This window comes from Rhinoderma darwinii, chromosome 1 (genome assembly GCF_050947455.1).
Source record: "Rhinoderma darwinii isolate aRhiDar2 chromosome 1, aRhiDar2.hap1, whole genome shotgun sequence".
NCBI classification, from domain to species: Eukaryota; Metazoa; Chordata; class Amphibia; order Anura; family Rhinodermatidae; genus Rhinoderma; species Rhinoderma darwinii.
The window spans coordinates 477,009,296-477,026,954 of NC_134687.1; the positions used below are offsets into that span (position 1 = coordinate 477,009,296).

The 17,659-nt window shown below is 43.7% G+C and overlaps 1 protein-coding gene across 5 annotated transcripts; it reads right to left on the reverse strand.

The window, feature by feature from the left end:
- Nucleotides 1–236: 236 nt before the first annotated feature.
- ARL6IP4 (ARF like GTPase 6 interacting protein 4) lies at nucleotides 237–15,978 on the reverse strand. 5 transcript variants are annotated; one of them, XM_075834094.1, is made up of 7 exons: nucleotides 15,942–15,978; nucleotides 14,562–14,756; nucleotides 14,039–14,422; nucleotides 8,738–8,855; nucleotides 5,802–5,871; nucleotides 4,117–4,156; nucleotides 237–633 (listed from the first exon to the last, which is right to left on the reverse strand). In XM_075834094.1, exons 2-7 carry the CDS (start codon nucleotides 14,731–14,733, stop codon nucleotides 617–619), a joined length of 801 nt encoding a protein of 266 aa, XP_075690209.1. In that variant the 5' UTR covers nucleotides 14,734–14,756; nucleotides 15,942–15,978; the 3' UTR covers nucleotides 237–616. The 5 variants fall into 5 exon arrangements, with proteins under 5 accessions (XP_075690209.1, XP_075690210.1, XP_075690207.1 ...); XM_075834095.1 differs by lacking the exon at nucleotides 15,942–15,978 and adding an exon at nucleotides 15,876–15,927; XM_075834092.1 differs by lacking the exon at nucleotides 15,942–15,978 and adding an exon at nucleotides 15,811–15,927.
- Nucleotides 15,979–17,659: the final 1,681 nt, after the last annotated feature.

Consider the following 17,659-nt stretch of genomic DNA (forward strand, 5'->3'; position numbering starts at 1 on the left):
CATTTTTCTATGATAAAAGGGAAGGGTCATTTGTACTGCTCAGAGTTGTAGGTCTCCTGGGTAATAAGAACATCTGATTGTTATAAGCACTTGCCAACTCTCCCACTACATGGCCTGATCATTGATTCTACCTCAAATCCTTAGTCTGCTCTTTTTGTATGTTACCCTTGTATTCTCAGACGCAGTTTTGGGATACGTATCTGTCATTATGAAATATGAGAGAGATTATATATATTTTTTTTGTTATTTATTTATTAGGAGTAATCTTAGAAAGCCCACCAAGCTTGGATAAAACATTTTTTTTTTTTTTTTTTTAAATCCAACTTAAAATAAGTTCTCATGCTAAATAAAACGAGGCCTATAGTCTTACACATTGTATCTGTCATTCTGTGTTAAAATTATTAAAATTAAAATGCATACATACTGTGTACATTGTACAACATAGATTTCAGAGCAATTAAAAGTATGTTCTGTATGCCGTCACGGACGGTCTGATGTCTGTAAATCTACCTTTGAAGTTTCACCAGGATGCAGAATGACCAAAGGAGTAGACTTGAAAATCCAACACTTTGTTGGAAATTAGAACATCCCTGACATCATCTGGAAAGTCAAGCCATCACTTTCTGTTGCATGCTGCAAAACATAACGTAAGCAAACAACGTAAGGAAGGAATCGCACAGCTCTCACAAATCAGCTCCCTGGAGACATGCTTTTGTCCTTTCCATTAATGCCGTTTTTGCATACTAATAATTTTTCTACTGTCGTTTTATTAAAAAATGTTTCATTTTAGAGATGCAGCATTTATATAGCTATCCACTATACATAGATGCTGCATAACACTGCTTGAATCCATCAGTCAGCTGGACTGACAGTGGCTCCTCTGTCTCTAAGGCTGGATTCACACGAGCATGTTCGGTCCATAAAGGACGGAACGTATTTTGGCCGCAAGTCCTGGACCAAACACACTGCAGGGAGCCGGGCTCCTAGCATCATAGTTATGTACGACGCTAGGAGTCCCTGCCTCGCTGCCGGACAACTGTCCCATACTGTAATCATGTTTTCAGTACGGGACAGTAGTTCTCCGGAGAGGCAGGGACTCCTAGCGTCGTACATAACTATGATGCCAGGAGCCCGGCTCCCTGCACTGTGTTTGGTCCGGGACTTGCGGCCGAAATACGTTCCGTCCTTTACGGACCGAACATGCTCGTGTGAATCCAGCCTAAGGATATGTTCACACAGAGTATTTTCAGCTGTTTTTCGAGTCGTAAGCGTCCCGAAAAACGGCTCAAAAATCAGAAGCAGAACGCTTCCCAACCCTTTGATTTCAATGGGAAAAACTGTGCTCTGTTAGGCTGGGTTCACACGACCTATTTTCAGACGTAAACGAGGCGTTTTATGCCTCGTTTTACGTCTGAAAATAGGGCTGCAATACGTTGGCAAACATCTGCCCATTCATTTGAATGGGTTTGCCGACGTACTGTGCAGAAGACCTGTAATTTACGCATCGTCGTTTGACAGCTGTCAAACGACGACGTGTAAATTGACTGCCTCGGCAAAGAAGTGCAGGAAACTTCTTTGCTACGTAATTTGAGCCGTTCTTCATTGAAGTCAATGAAGAGCAGCTCAAGATTTACGAGCGTCACAGACGCCTCGCATAATGCGAGGAGGAGCTTTTACGTCTGAAACGAGGCAGCTGTTTTCTCCTGAAAACAGTCTGTCTTTTCAGACGTAAAAGACACTTATCGTGTGCACATACCCTTACGACGGGGTGTTTTTATAAGGCCGCGAAACAGAAGTGCATATCACTTCTTGGGCCGTTTTTGGAGCATTTTTTCATAGACTCTATAGAAAAACAGCTCCAAAAACGTCTATCACAAAGGCCACGGAAAACGCGAGTGATTAAAAAACGTATAAAAATCAGGAGCTGTTTTCCCTTGAAAACAGCTCCGTATTTTCTGAAGTTTTTTATTTTGTGTGTGATCATACCCCAACACTCAATCTAACCCTAAGGCCGGATTCACACGAGCGTGTGCGTTTTGCGCACGCAAAATACGTGGCGTTTTGCACGCGCAAAAGGTCCATAAAAGCTCCGTGTGTCAGCAGCATATAATGCGTGGCTGTGTGATTTTCGCGCAGCCGCCATCATTAGGACACTCTGTTTTTATGTTTGTAAACAGAAAAGCACGTGGTGCTTTTCTGTTTTCATTCCTAGTTTTGACTACTGTAGCGCGCATCGCACGCGGCACACGGAAGTGCTTCCGTGTGCCGTGCGCGGTTTTCACACACCCATTGACTTCAATGGGTGCGTGATGCGCGAAAAACAGGCAGATATAGGACATTTCGTGAGTTTTACGCAGCGGACATACGCTGCGTGAAAATCACTGACAGTCTGAACGGCCCCATTGACTAACATAGGTCCATGCGACGCGCGTGAAAATCACGCGCAGTGCACGGACGTATTATACATTCGTCTGAATAAGCCCTAATACAAATCAAATCTAAGATGGATTAAAGGGGTTTTACAGCTTCTGACAGGTCGTCAGTACATGATCTGTGGGGGTCCGACACCCGGGCCCCGTACAGATCAGCTGGTCCGATGTCTCTGTGCACCGGACGTACAAAACGGAAGCAGTTAGCTCTGGCCACTGAATAGCGACCAAGCTGCAGCTCTGCTCCTATTCAAGTGAATAGGAGCAGACCTGCAGCACGGCCGCTATGCTACGTACATAGCACTATGTGCCACAACATCTGGTGCCCGCATGCCCCCGTAGTGGCTTATCGTTGCGGGGTCCGGGTGTCGGACCGGCACCAATGACATACCAGTGGATAGGTCATCAGTTGTCAGAAGGTGGACAACCCCTGTAATGGAGTTTGGTTTTTTTCTATAAATATCGAATAGTCGCCTTCTAAATTGAAATTGTTTATTTAAATAACCAGATAAAGCTATTTAAATGGTCACTAAGTTTTTAACAAACTTTGCATAAATCAATAGTATAAGCGAATATAAGAAACTTTGTAATATATCTTAGAGTAATATGCCTCTCTCTCTACTTCAGGCTTCCCCCAACTGTAAACCGACTCGGAATTTACTTATTTTTGCATCTCTCCCAAACAAGACGGACCATCAGCTCACGGCGAGAGGAGGGGAGGAAAGTGAGAAAGGCAGAGACAGAGGTGCTGCTGCAGCTTCTAGTACGTGTTATATTTCACCCCAGGGCTAGATTAACAGCTACACTGCTCATTAATGCTGTATGGTGTCCTCCATGCTGCTGCTGATTTTATATATGTGACCGGTCGGAAAGCAGAAGAATTCTCCTCTTCTATGTGTGCAGTGGATAGAACACATGATAGCAGTTAGGCTCTGCCCACTAGCTCAGAGAAAACGTAGAATAATGCCTCATTCAGACATGCGTTGAAATCGTCCATGTGATGGCCGTTTTTTTAGGAGCCGTCACACGGCTGCATGTATTTCTATGGGGCTGTTCACACGGCCAATGTTTTAACAGCTCGTGAAAAAAATAGGACATAAACCTATTTTTGTCCGATTTTGCAGATCCCTCAATAGATTCAAGTCTATGAGTAATCCGTGAAAACGGGTCCTCCACGGGTGCCTATCGGCTGTTAAGAAAACACGCTTGTCAAAATAAGGCATCAGAGATAGAGCCTGCAAAAAGGGAAAAATGCTAAAAAAAAATGCAGGCTATAAGTCATACAATGGCCAGAAATAGTGTCATTCCTTATCTACACGACAGGTTATTCTGAAAAATCACTTGAAAGGTTAGGTACGCTTTAAGCATGTTCCGTGTGTTCATATTTAGGAGACAGCTGTATGTTAGAAGCAAATATTATTAAAATGGGTTGTCAGGGTATTTGAAAATATATATTTTTAAACCAATTAGAATATTCTGATTAAATAGAGATGGTCCCCATTCAGAATCCTCATCTATTTACCAGAGAAGAGACTGGCCACAAACAGCATTTCTCACACTGTAGGTCTGTGCATTACATGGACACCCCATTGATTTCTATAAAAACCATGTACAGTAACTGCTGCCACTGCAGAGGAATGAAATACATACTCCTACACATATTACAGCTAATCGCTGGGGGTCCTACCTGCAGGAAACCCTGTGTTCAGTATTGTTGGAGGACCCCTCTAACAAAAAAATAAAATAAAATATTTTCAAACCAGGTAATCCCCCTTTAATTCTTTTGCTGTCTGGACCGTTTTCACATTTTTGACAAGCACATATTAAACATGGGTGTATAATATGATTTTTTATTTTAGATTTTCTGAATGTAGGCACCTGGCACATTGTGAAAATGCAACACAGCACTTTAGCATCATGGGCGCCTTCATGCAATTTTGTATCAAAACACAAGCAGAGCCTGAGATACACAAACCCTCCTAACAGTAAGAGTTCATGATGTGCAGCGTTCATATATGCCACTTATGCCTACATGCACACATCTTCACAAAATCACCAGAACGGAAGGGATCAGATGCCATAAAAACACCCGAGTCACGGAGTCAACAAATGGTCTGATCAGGTGCAGGGGGAAATAAAATGTACAACTATTATTTTCTCACTCCTTTAGTAGAAGCTTCCCCAACACCACCAGACCCCTGCGTGCGCCTATGCCCAGCCACCATGTTCAACAGCCCCCACAATATAAGGTTCCCGTCATAACCTGTCATTTACCACGTAATCTCGCGAGATTACGCTTCCTCTGCTGTAACTACCACAGACAGAGCAACAAAGTGCAGGGATTATGAATAGACATCCCGTGGAATGTCTATTCACTGTCTAAACACTTCAGTATTGTTAATGTGTTACTATAAGACAGCACATAAGGATCTAGCAGGATCCCTATGCGCTGAGTAAATGAATGGAGAGGAGTGCATGAGGCTGATTGGTCAGCGTCATACACTCCCCTGTACAACGCCCACTTGGTCTAAAGTAAAAACACGACCACTTGGGCATTAAGAAACTCATTAGCATAAATCTAAAATTGCTAATAAAGTGGTGAAAATAGATCGTTTTTTTAAATAAAAATCATTACTGTCACCTACATTATAGCGCCGATCTCCTTATATAGGAGACAGGGCACTTATAATGTGGTGACAGAGCCTCTTTAAGGGCCCTCCCCTCCCTCTGCAAACACAGACAGCACAATACAACGCACGTTGCATTCTCTTCCTGGCTGGCAGGAACGCCCCACACGTGACGTCATGTTCACATGGTACTCGGAGTGTACCATGTAACAGTGACAACTAAGGAGCCCTCAGCCCTACCGATCCGTTACTAGGCAGCCTAGTGCCGGCGTCTCGGCAAATAAAGACTTAAATAATTTTATACACGGTTAGCGCTGCGTGGCAACTGCGGCCCATATTGCTACACCACTGCCCTAAACGGGATAATCAGGCAGTACATATTTTCTCTCATGGGTAAAAGGGGAGATATAACATGAAGAAAAGTTGTTATATTCCACCCTCCTGGGGTCTCTGAAAGGCTATACAGGCGAAGAGATGACAGTAACTTCTTCCTGCTCTCGTTTGTAGCTTCCCACCTCTTCCTTACAGGGACACTAAACAGGGAAGTAAAACTTTTCATCCAGATTCCTGACTTCAAACGAGCCTGGTATAATTTAAAAGCTAAGCTTTGGGGCTTTAATATGATACTAAGACCTAAATTTCAGTTTAATTTCTAGCTGCGGCAAGTGATGATCTATTACATAAGTCCTTGGTAGTGAAAGGGTTAAGCAGTGTAAGTTGGCATTATGTTAACAGACACACACACCTTATTGATCTCTCGGTGGCGATCTTGGCTTACGATTTCTTCAAGTACTTCACCATCTCCTTTAATAAGTCTGCATGAGAAACAGATACAGTGCTGATCATAAATTGTATATGTGCCTAGAAGAGCACAAAATAAATAGTTGGTTCCCCCCCCCCAATCTTACAGGTGTTGTTTATTGCCATGTCATATTCCACCATGCTCCTGGAGGATAGCTTTTTTACCCAAAATAATGATGCCACTGTGCATTTCCCTGTGCCCTGGATGTGTTCTGAGTACAACTGGTAACTGCTGTTGCATTATCCCTCCTGGACTGGTCAATTCCATCTGGATCCCCTTAGTATATATCACCTTACCTCTGCCCCCCCACCTTTAAACCTTTTCATCTCCCACTTCTATGTTTATTAACCCCTTTCCTCCGCAGCCATTTTTCATCTTCGCTTTTTCCTCCCCACAATCCAAAAGCCATAACTTTTTTATATCCGTCAACATAGCTACATGAGGATTTGTTTTTTGCGAGACAAGTTGTCATTTTTCATGGTATTATTTATTGTACCATATAATGTACTAGGAAACTGGGAAAAAATTATTTGTGGGGTAGAATGGGAAATAAAACCGATTCCTATATTGATTTTTGAGTTTAGTTTCTTCGGCTTTCACCGTAGACTAAAAAAAAATGAATTGTTAAAAATAATTTTTGTTGTGTAGCCATACACGGAGAGCCGTAACTTTTTTATTTTTCCGTCGATTGAGCAGGTTGAGAGCTTTTTGATCACTTATTCCATTTTTTGTAGCGGAGGTGACCATAAAAACAGCGATTCTGGCGTTTAAATTTTTTTATTTTTACAGTGTTCACTGTGCAGGTTAAATAATCTTATATTGTGATATTTCAGAGTTTTTATGTTATTTTCTACATTGCTTTTGGGGGAAATGGATTTTATTGAACACATACATACATATATATATATATACACACACACACATACAAAAAAATGTTTACTAGCTTGCACAATATACTCTGGCAGGGCTTACTAGGAGAACAAAGGTGGCCGCCAAGACAACCATCAGCACCCTGCGATCAAGTATCTAGAAGGGGAGGAAAAAAAAGAAAAAGAGCACGACCGGCACACATAGTGCATCAAACGTGGACAGAAACCTGTGGTAAGTCAGGTGGGCGATTCTGCTAACCTGGTGACGTTGTGTTAGGAACAACATCCTGCGATGCATATCTGTGGATCAGTATAGACCAGGACTGCTGCTAAAGATCCGTGCCAATGCCGGCTGAGGGCTCCATAATTATTAGTGTAGAACAGAAGAAAAAGATAAATCCACTTCAGCACTGTCCGGTGAGCCCGCACCCAGGATGGAGACGCCTCGTTCAGATGGAGAGGTCGAGAAGGTAACTCATGGAAAATAATAATTCCAAACCATAGTGTTCTTTAAAAGTCTTGTGTTTTAATAATTAATTTAAAAGAATAGCAGTTACGTGTTTCGAGGTCGGACCGACCTCTTCCTCAAGCTAATAAAACATTATTAGCCTGAGGAAGAGGTCAGTCCGACCTCAAAACACGTAGCTACTGTTCTTTTAGGTTAATTATTAAAACACAAGACTTTTAACGAGGCGTCTCCATCCTGGGTGCGGGCTCACCGGGCAGTGCTGAAGTGGATTTATCTTTTTCTTCTGCTCTACCATACCCCTCATTCTAACGGCTTAGGTGCTGCGGACGCTATTGACTGCAGCATCTAAGGGGTTAAACGAGCAGGATCTCGCTGTAAGATACAGCAGACACACTCGTTCTATGGAGTGGGCTCAGCCTGTTAAATTGCTTTTGCCTATTCTAAAAACAATAAAACACGGGGGAAAAAAAACAAAAACAAGCAAAATATCTGGGTAGAAAGCTGCACCTTGGACTGTCAAGCATTTAAAAGTTACATCTTGGCAGCAGAGGGGCTAAGACAAATCAAAACCATAGAATTTTTTGACGACATCTTCCTTAATTCTCCCATAAACGTGCTAACTCAGATCAGTCATACATGCAGGTTTACAGCTAGAGGGGGGATTAGCTTCTGCCAAACACCTCTGGCAGAGATCATCTGCAGGGGGGAAAATAAGGATTGGGCATGCTGAACCCCAAAACGCCTGATCCTGATTTCGGCCTGATCCTGGTCAAAATCAGTGGAAGTAGCCAACCTTTTTCTAATGTGTATGACCAGCTTAAGCTGTAGACCACATGTATGTTTGGAAGGGAAGCTAGTCCTTTTGTGACTACTGTGTGTGGCAGAGCAGTTGACATGAGGAACATTCACATGGTTAGCTCTCTGGGGCAGCAGAGAGCTGCACCATTACAGTACCATGGCAAAACTGAATGGAAGTACATTCGGTTTTTTTACTGTAGTTTTACAGCAATTGCGAACAATGGCAAAACCGCATGTAAATAGTGGTTTTTTTCAGTCACAGTAAAACTGCAGCTAAAAAACGCATGTTTATACAGTTATGTAAAAGGCTAGGTTCAAATATCTCCGGTTGCAGTGCGGACACAGACCCACAGCTCGTTGTTCCTGGCTCTTAGCCTTGCCTAGCCACTAGCTCCAAAAGTTAAGATTTATCCAGGCCAGGTCAACCAATACACCTGGATGTCTCTGACATGTCATTGTCAAAAAAACATATTGGATGGGAAATATACTATTCTGCATAAGAATGTAGGATCTCTGCGTTGTAGTAGGTTTTTTTTCCTTATCAAATGAATCACTCCTATATGTAATACCCAAAGCGTGCACATCCCGTGTATAGGCTCAATGCCAATAATATCTTATTGATTCACTATCATCTTACTAGTTCCAAACAAAGACTAGTTCTGCTCACAAAATGTTTGGATGTAGGTAATGGGTATATAAACATTAATTTGCAGTGTGGAGTCACAATTAAGCATTATAATCACCTCATTCTACCAGTTTCTGGGTCCGTCACTCTGCGGATAACACTCTGACGAGCATCCCACTCTTCCTTGGTCATTGGTTTCATTGCTTGAATACGAGTTTTTTGTTCATCGGTCAAAACTTATGGACAAACAGAAATAATATTGTTATAGTGAACTAGTCAGTTAATGAAATTATTATAATCTGAAAAGCTTATTTATTGCCATTCCATTTTTTAGATGCATATAAGAGAATGCTATTGCTCTCCGTAAGAGAGAAGCAAAATAGTCTTGCAGATATAATACCTTTTAATGGTAATCCCAAATAAATTATGTTAAACAGCAAGCTCTCGAGACTACTTAAAGGGGGTTTTACACTGGGCGATTATCGGGCAGACAAGCGTTCATAGAATGCTCGTTGCCGATAATTACCCTGTGTAAAAAGGGGAACGATCAGTAGAGGAACGGGCAAACGCTCAATCATATGCTGGTCGTATCGTTTAAAAAAAAAAAAAGTAAAAGATTATCGTTGTTGGCAGCACATCTCTGTGTAAACAAGGAGACGTGCTGCCGACATGATGGTAATGTATGGGGATGAGTGATCTGAGTAACAACCGATCGTCCCCATCCGTAGCTCCGATCAACGATGTCTCGTTGATCGGCGCTCGCTGCAGCGGCCGAGTGCAGTCTCTTCATTATGCATGGAACTACAAAATGCCTGGATAGATAGATAAATAGATAGATACACAAAAGCACAGAGACGTGGTGTAATAAATGGTCATTGAAATAAAAACAACAGAACAGCAGAATGAGCTTGCAGAGTTAAAGGGGTTGTCCACTCTTTTTTTTTCTATTAATTTATTTATAGAATAGGAAATCATACAGATTTCTAATATACATGTATTTCACATTTTGCTCACATACCCTTCTTATATCAGTGAAGTGGTCTAAAAATAAAAAAATGGTGCAGTCCACAGAATTGTCCCTAACAAAAAAAATCACCCATAAGATAACTGAATGGACAGTCATGTGACCACTGTCCAATTATCCAGCAGGTAAGTATTTCTACCTACAGCAACATCTCATCATTGTCTGTCAGTGTCTGGGAGGAGCAGATTTACATTCTTCCTCCTGTCTTTTTTTTTATTTTATTTAACTTTAACAACATCACCTAGAGACAGGCAGCTATTTTATAAACAGTGACTCAATTGTTTATCACTATCCCACCATTAGGCCTCTTTCACACGACAGTGAAAAACGGCCATGTGATGGCCGTCCTTTTAACGGCTTTCACATGGCCGTTTTCAGAACAATGATGTTCTATGGGTGCATTCACACGGCCGTTTTTTTAACGGCCCGTGAATAATGGCCATCAAAAAATAGGACATGTCCTATTTTTGGCCGTTTTAACGGCCTGACGGCCCCCATAGAAGTCAATGGATCCGTTTTTAACGGCTGTCAATACATGTAACAACCGTTAAAAACGGATCTGTTACATGGGGACTGGCAAGGGAACTACTAGTTCCCTTGCTGGCTATCGTTGGCATACTCACGTTTGCGGCGCTTCTTCAGGTGTGGTCACTCGTCTGTGGTCACTCGGGTTTGAAGGCGCCTCGATGACGTCACCGCCCCGTCGCACTGCCTTGCCAGATCCCATGCAGACGAGTGACCATACCTGAAGAAGAGGAGAGACGGCGCTGCACCCGTGAGTATGTGGCACGATCTATAGGCAGGCTGGTGTGGCATCTACAGGGAGGCTGGTGTGGCATCATGTACAGGGAGGCTGGTGTGGCATTTACAGGGAGGCTGGTGTGGCATCTACAAGGAGGCTGGTGTGGCATCTACAAGGAGGCTGGTGTGGCATCTACAGGGAGGCTGGTGTGGCATCTACAGGGAGGCTGGTGTGGCATCTACAAGGAGGCTGGTGTGGCATCTACAAGGAGGCTGGTGTGGCATCTACAAGGAGGCTGGTTTGGCATCTACAAGGAGGCTGGTGTGGCATCTACAAGGAGGCTGGTGTAGCATCTACAAGGAGGCTGGTGTAGCACGATCTACAGGGAGGCTGGTGTGGCACGATCTACAGGGAGGCTGGTGTGGCATCATCTACAGGGAGGCGTGTGGCATCATCTACAGGGAGGCGTGTGGCATCATCTACAGGGAGGCGTGTGGCATCATCTACAGGGAGGCGTGTGGCATCATCTACAGGGAGGCGTGTGGCATCATCTACAGGGAGGCGTGTGGCATCTACAGGGAGGCGTGTGGCATCTACAGGGAGGCGTGTGGCATCATCTACAGGGGGCGTGTGGCATCTACAGGGAGGCTGGTGTGGCATCATCTACAGGGGGCGTGTGGCATCTACAGGGAGGCTGGTGTGGCATCTACATGGAGGCGTGTGGCATCATCTACAGGGAGGCGTGTGGCATCATCTACAGGGAGGCGTGTGGCATCATCTACAGGGAGGCGTGTGGCATCATCTACAGGGAGGCGTGTGGCATCATCTACAGGGAGGCGTGTGGCATCATCTACAGGGAGGCGTGTGGCATCATCTACAGGGAGGCGTGTGGCATCATCTACAGGGAGGCGTGTGGCATCATCTACAGGAGGCGTGTGGCATCATCTACAGGGGGCGTGTGGCATCATCTACAGGGGGCGTGTGGCATCATCTACAGGGAGGCGTGTGGCATCATCTACAGGGAGGCGTGTGGCATCTACAGGGAGGCGTGTGGCATCATCTACAGGGAGGTGTGTGGCATCATCTACAGGGAGGCGTCTGGCATCTACAGGGAGGCGTCTGGCATCTACAGGGAGGCGTCTGGCATCATATACAGGGAGGCTGGTGTGGCATCATATACAGGGAGGCGTGTGGCATCATATACAGGGAGGTGTGTGGCATCATATACAGGGAGGCTGGTGTGGCATCATATACAGGGAGGCGTGTGGCATCATATACAGGGAGGCTGGTGTGGCATCATCTACAGGGAGGTGTGTGGCATCATATACAGGGAGGTGTTTGGCATCATATACAGGGAGGTGTGTGGCATCATATACAGGGAGGTGTGTGGCATCATATACAGGGAGGTGTGTGGCATCATATACAGGGAGGTGTGTGGCATCATATACAGGGAGGTGTGTGGCATCATATACAGGGAGGTGTGTGGCATCATATACAGGGAGGCTGTAAATAGTGTCTAGGTGAACATGTGACCTTCCTTTGGTTGTTTTCAGGGGGTTGGGACAAAAAAAGCCTGACCAATGAAATTCATCAGTTTTTTTAACGGCCATGAAAAACTGATGCGAAATGGATGTCAAACGGCCATTAAAAACGGACAGATGGACTTGAAATGGATGAAAATTTAGACACACACTGATGCAAAATGGCCATGAAAAACTGACAGTTGATCAGTTTTAAATGGACATTTTTTTTCACTGTCGTGTGAATAAGGCCTTAGTCTTGTTCACATAGGCCACATTGCCAACACGGTGTGTGTGGAGTCACACGACTGACACCATGTCTAGTCATATTCAGTTAGCCTGTTGATGCATTACACAGGAATAATCTGTGCTATACCATTCTACTGTGACAGGGGCATCAAGCACGATAAGAAATGTATGTGAGCAGAATTTCTAATACATGTATTTTGCGAGTAAAAAAAAACAAAAAAAAGCTGGACAACCCCTTTAAAAGGGTAACCTAATATTCAACAAACTTCTGACATGTCATAGGGACATGTCAGAAGGTTTGATCGGTGGTGGTCTGAGCACTGAGACCCCTACGAATCGCTAAAACTAAGCGACAGAAGCGCTCATGTGAGTGCTCAGCCCCATCGTTTCTGTTCGGCTTTCTCCGAAAAGCAGGCTTTAAAGTTTAGTGAGCGGGTGGATCGTGGAAGGTGCGCGGCTCCGCACCTTATAGGCAACACTGATAGTGACATGTCAGAAATTTTGATTGGTGGGGGTCTGAGCACTGAGACCCCCACCAATCGCTAAAACGAAGCAGCAGAGGTGCTTGTGTGAGCGCTCAGCCGCTTAGTTTCAGTTTGGCTTTTCCGGAAATCAATTTATCGGAGTACGAGCATAATATAAAGTCTATGAGCACTTGTATGTGCGACCTCACCTGTATGTGCATCAAATGAATACTATAGGCTGCAGGTCACGTTAGAAGGAGGAGGGCTGTGTAGCGCTATATACAAGGGGAGGAGTGGGGCTGTGTAGCGCTATATACAAGGGGAGGAGTGGGGCTGTGTAGCGCTATATACAAGGGGAGGAGTGGGGCTGTGTAGCGCTATATACAAGGGGAGGAGTGGGGCTGTGTAGCGCTATATACAAGGGGAGGAGTGGGGCTGTGTAGCGCTAAATACAAGGGGAGAAGGGGGCTGTGTAGCCCTATATACAGAGGGGAATTGCTGTGCAGCACTATATACAAGGGGATGGGGCTGTATAGCACTATATACACAAGGGGAAGAGGGGAGCTGATATTGAGGACGCGCCGACACGGCCCTACGTGACGGAGGGCTTGCTTCCTGTGCTGTTCGTGTCGGCCTGTTATCAATGGCATGACCGCAAGGGGCTGTCACATTGTCTATTGCTGGAGTCCACCGAGCAGAGCATCAGCTAGCACTTTGCTCGGGACTCCAGCATTGCTCCCGACATTTGGTCAGTGACTTCAGGGGTTTCCTATAGCTAGAGTTCCCGAATAGAGCCTCAGCTGATGCTCTGCTCGGGGACTCCACTACTGCTGCCGACATCACTGTCCATATATTATCCATATATGGACAGTGACTTCAGGGGTTTCCGATCGCTCGAGTCCCCGAGCAGAGCATCAGCTGATGCTCTGCCTGGGGACTCTCGTACTGCTGCCGACGTCACAGTCCATATATGCTCTGCTCCGGAACTCCAGCTATAGGAAACCCCTGAAGTCACGGTCCATATATGGACAGTGACGTCGCAGCACTACGGGGGTCCCCAGGCAGAGCATCAGCTGATGCTCTGCTCGTGGACTCCAGCGATAGGAAACCCCTGAAGTCACTGACCAAATGTCAGGAGCAGTGCTGGAGTCCCGAGCAAAGCGCTATCTTGAAAGCTTGCAGTTCAACATTATTTATTTTTTTACTAGCCATTATAAAAGGTATTATATCTGCACGACTGCGATTTTCTCTCTCTTACTGAGATAAATAAAACCTCTCAATTGGCTAAATAGGTGCAAAAAAAACCTTTTCTTTTTTTGGAATACTATGGCAATTTACAGCATACTATGACACAATTTACAGGAACTGCTCATAAAAAAAATATAAAAATGACAGGATCATGAAGAATTATAGTCTTAACCTGGGCCGGTGTTTTCCATAGACTCCTTCTGCCACAGATCTAGAGAGGGTCCAGGATGGAATTCTTCAGTCCTGTTTGGGGTTCCCTGGCCTTTCACTTTGACCATTTCTTTTTTGCTATGTTTTTTGGTTTTCCTTTTCACCTTTTTCTTCTTCTTTTTCAGTTTTTTATCTCCTTGCTTTTTCTTGCGACTCCTTTGCTCAAAGCGGTCATTTAATTCATTTGAAGAGCATGATGATGATGATGATGAGCTGGATGAAGATGATGTGCTAGTCTCATGCTTCCTTTTTTTCTTTTTCTCTGATCGTGCGGAAAACGATGATGACGATGATGTGGATGATGATGATGAAGTGCTCACCTTTCTCTTTCTCCCCTTTACTTTTTCTGAAATCAACATAAACATTAACTAGTACTTTTGAGACACTATTGCTAAAAACTGGCAACACAAAGTAAACCTGAATACATGTCTGCTACTTGAATTTGGAATGAGCCCAAGTTGTGTCATAACTGCGGCATCACCAACCTTTTCTCGAGGTATCAGCATGATATTTAGCATGAGATGAGCTCTTCCGCAGAGGTGAAGAACTGCTGCTGCCGTCTCTATGGCGAGAAGTCGATTTCTTTTTCACAGATTTCTGATGAGAGTCAGAATTACTTCTACTACGGTGTTTTCTGTTTGTATTACTTTTGTCCATGATGGCTCTTCAGCAGGTTATTACTGTAAACCAAATATAATCTGCTATGGTTACCAGGTCGTAGTCCAGAATGGTCAGCAATTGCACATCAGAATAATCCATTCAAAAGCATTACACACACGCCAGGTGTGGGGATAAAGAGTTAATCTAGCGTGCGCTAATATTTTCTTTGCAGTTGCTAAACAGTTGTATCATCACATATAGGTATACTTGATCAGATACAGGTTAGCTGGGTTACAAATATTCATTTAGTTTCCATATTTCTCTTAAAATACCATAGAATGACCACGTTAGAGACTTGTCGGATCATAATAAACATACAAGTTACGGTTTGGCGAGCTTGTAAACTGTGTTTGCAAGTTAGCGTGCAACTTTTTCAACACAGAGGATAAGTCGCTTGTGATTTAGACATTAGAGTTAAGTCACCCGCCTCATGAATAGTCCAGTCAGTTAGCAGTCACTTTTGCAGGCGGTTTCCTATGAAATTACATATATATGGCATATCGATTTGGGGACAACGGATCACAAGAGTATCCAATCCCTTATTTCTCTGCAGATCAGATAAACCGAAAACTCTATATAAAGTAGTGACTGCACAGCCCCCACCACGCCTCCAGTCCGGGGGCCGAATACACCTGTCCCAGGAATTGGACCCCCACCATCAGACATAAATAAAATACATTGTGCATTAGATATTCATTTTATTTTTGTCATTTTTTTCAGTCAGGAACAAAAAAAATAAAATATCTAATTTAATATACTTTAATACATCATTTACATAAAGGTCGGAATAATGTAAACTAGTAGGCAGTGTTGAATTCCTCAGAAAACCCCTGAAAACAAATGATTAATAATTACAATAATGCTAATAAATTGCACACATCCCAACTATATCCAGTCAACGAATAAAGAATATTTTCAGCCTCACCATGCGCTTCATGTCGTAATAACAACGACAACTTTGTATCCCATCCTGCAAACACAATAACACAATAGTACTCGGGACCGGTCTATATGTGGTTCCCTTATACGACGTAACTCTCCCAAAGCAGCACGCATGCGTAGTAAAACATTCACCTATATCATAAACGCGCGTTGATTTATCATTCTGAAGGGGAATGTAGAAATAATGGACGCCTCACCCCCGACGGCAAAGAGCAAATACCAATTTCATTACGCGCAGGACGTTATTAGGTGCTTTAATTTACCTGACGGACTCTTTGTGCAACACTCCTAAATGTCCCCGGCTACATAAAACCCTCACTTACAGTTCCGCCGCACTAAATCTACTGTGCAGAGAAATGCACGACTTTGTATATACAATTAATCAATTAACTATTTTACCTCAAAAAAACATGCACATGGGAATTTTATGATGAAAATTATGTTGTTAGTTCAAAATGGTTGAAGTTTTGGTATTTGTTTAACCAAAGCCCTTTTTGGTTGAATAGTTGCACATATAGGTTAGGGGTACACAGCGACTTTTAATGTGTGATTTGCACACACAGCTTTGTCACAACATGGTCTTAACTGTTTTTTTTATCTCAAAAATGTATATATTATGCTAAAGTGTTCATGCATCTGTCACACAACAGAAAAGTTACATGTATCACCAGCTGAAATTGGGGTTGCCAACTTTCCCACCCAAAAACTCCGGCCAGGTTAACAAGTGTAAAAAAGTGGGGTCGTGGCATCACATGGAGTCTTATTTTACACATTGAGTTTCAATTACTTTTTGGTAAATACACATAGATGAATTTCGACCAAATCTGCTGCCCTCTGCCGCTCCAACACCTACATTGCGGTGGTCCCCACCGATCCTACAGCAATGACATCACGTAGAAAGTGCCACACAGTGCCCACTGTAGTTAGAGTTATACACAGTGCCCGCTGTAGAGTGCCACACACAGTACCCCCTGTTGATAGTGCCACACACAGTGCCCCCTGTAGATTCAGATCAGAGCTCAAGGCAGCATTTAGATGGTGCAACAGTGCCCACTGAAGTGATTTAGAAAGAACATCTGATGAGAGAATGTCTTTGAAGAAAAACTAGCAATGAACTTCTATGGCTCCAAAATGGGAACATAAAAAAACTTCTGTGTAGCATTGATTCTTCTTTGTTCAACTGTCGCAGATACATGGTGCCACGTGCTTCCATCTGTACACAAAGACAACCTGTCATCTGCAATTAGGTCTCAGGAAGGGGTTACACAAGACAAAAATAGGTAATGGAGGATTGTGTGTGTGGAGAATTGTGTCAGTGCCATCTTGGTAGTTGCACACCCAGATAATATGTTCATGTATGTCATCAAGAGGGGGTCCATCTACACCCTCAATCTGTGCACAGCTATCCTTCATGGTGCGTTTATGTGTGTGTAGATCAGCCAATCGGCATCATTAACTGCTATTGAGAGGTATGGGCCATCCCTGGCTCGCTGGTCACCCACGGTTCACAGTACTCAAATTATGGGGCTGGCACCATTTGAGATGTAACTGCCCTAGCAATATGTGAGTCATGGCAGTCAATTTATAGGGTCGGCCCTCCGCCTGTGATGTCACTGCAAACCGAAATCCACCTGTGACATCACCATGGATCCTGGGGCACTTAAAAGAGATAGGTCAGGCAATGCCACAGACTTTGCCCATTATGACACCATCACCCATATGATGTCACCTCCCCACTGAGATCTTAACATGCTCTCAGGGGTGGGATTCAGCCGGTTCTCCTTAACCAGTTGTTGAAATAATGTCAGTACCCTTGAAACAGCACATTTGTATTGTTGTAGTGGTGAGGGTGGTGCGCATCCAATTCAAACCCACTTTCACGGGCTGAGGTAGTATCTTTATTTTCAAGAAACAGGAACCATATATTAAAGAAATAGGACAGCACACAATTAAAAGTATGCAAATTACAACTAGGTATTTA

Excerpts from the sequence above, each read along its gene's own strand:
- ARL6IP4 (XM_075834094.1), bottom strand. The coding sequence starts at position 14,733 with ATGGACAAAAGTAATACAAACAGAAAACACCGTAGTAGAAGTAATTCT. Across the intron at positions 14,423-14,561 it reads TGCTGATACCTCGAGAAAAG|AAAAAGTAAAGGGGAGAAAG; the intron begins GTTGGTGATGCC and ends TGTTGATTTCAG. Across the intron at positions 5,872-8,737 it reads CCAGAAACTGGTAGAATGAG|ACTTATTAAAGGAGATGGTG; the intron begins GTGATTATAATG and ends TTTCTCATGCAG.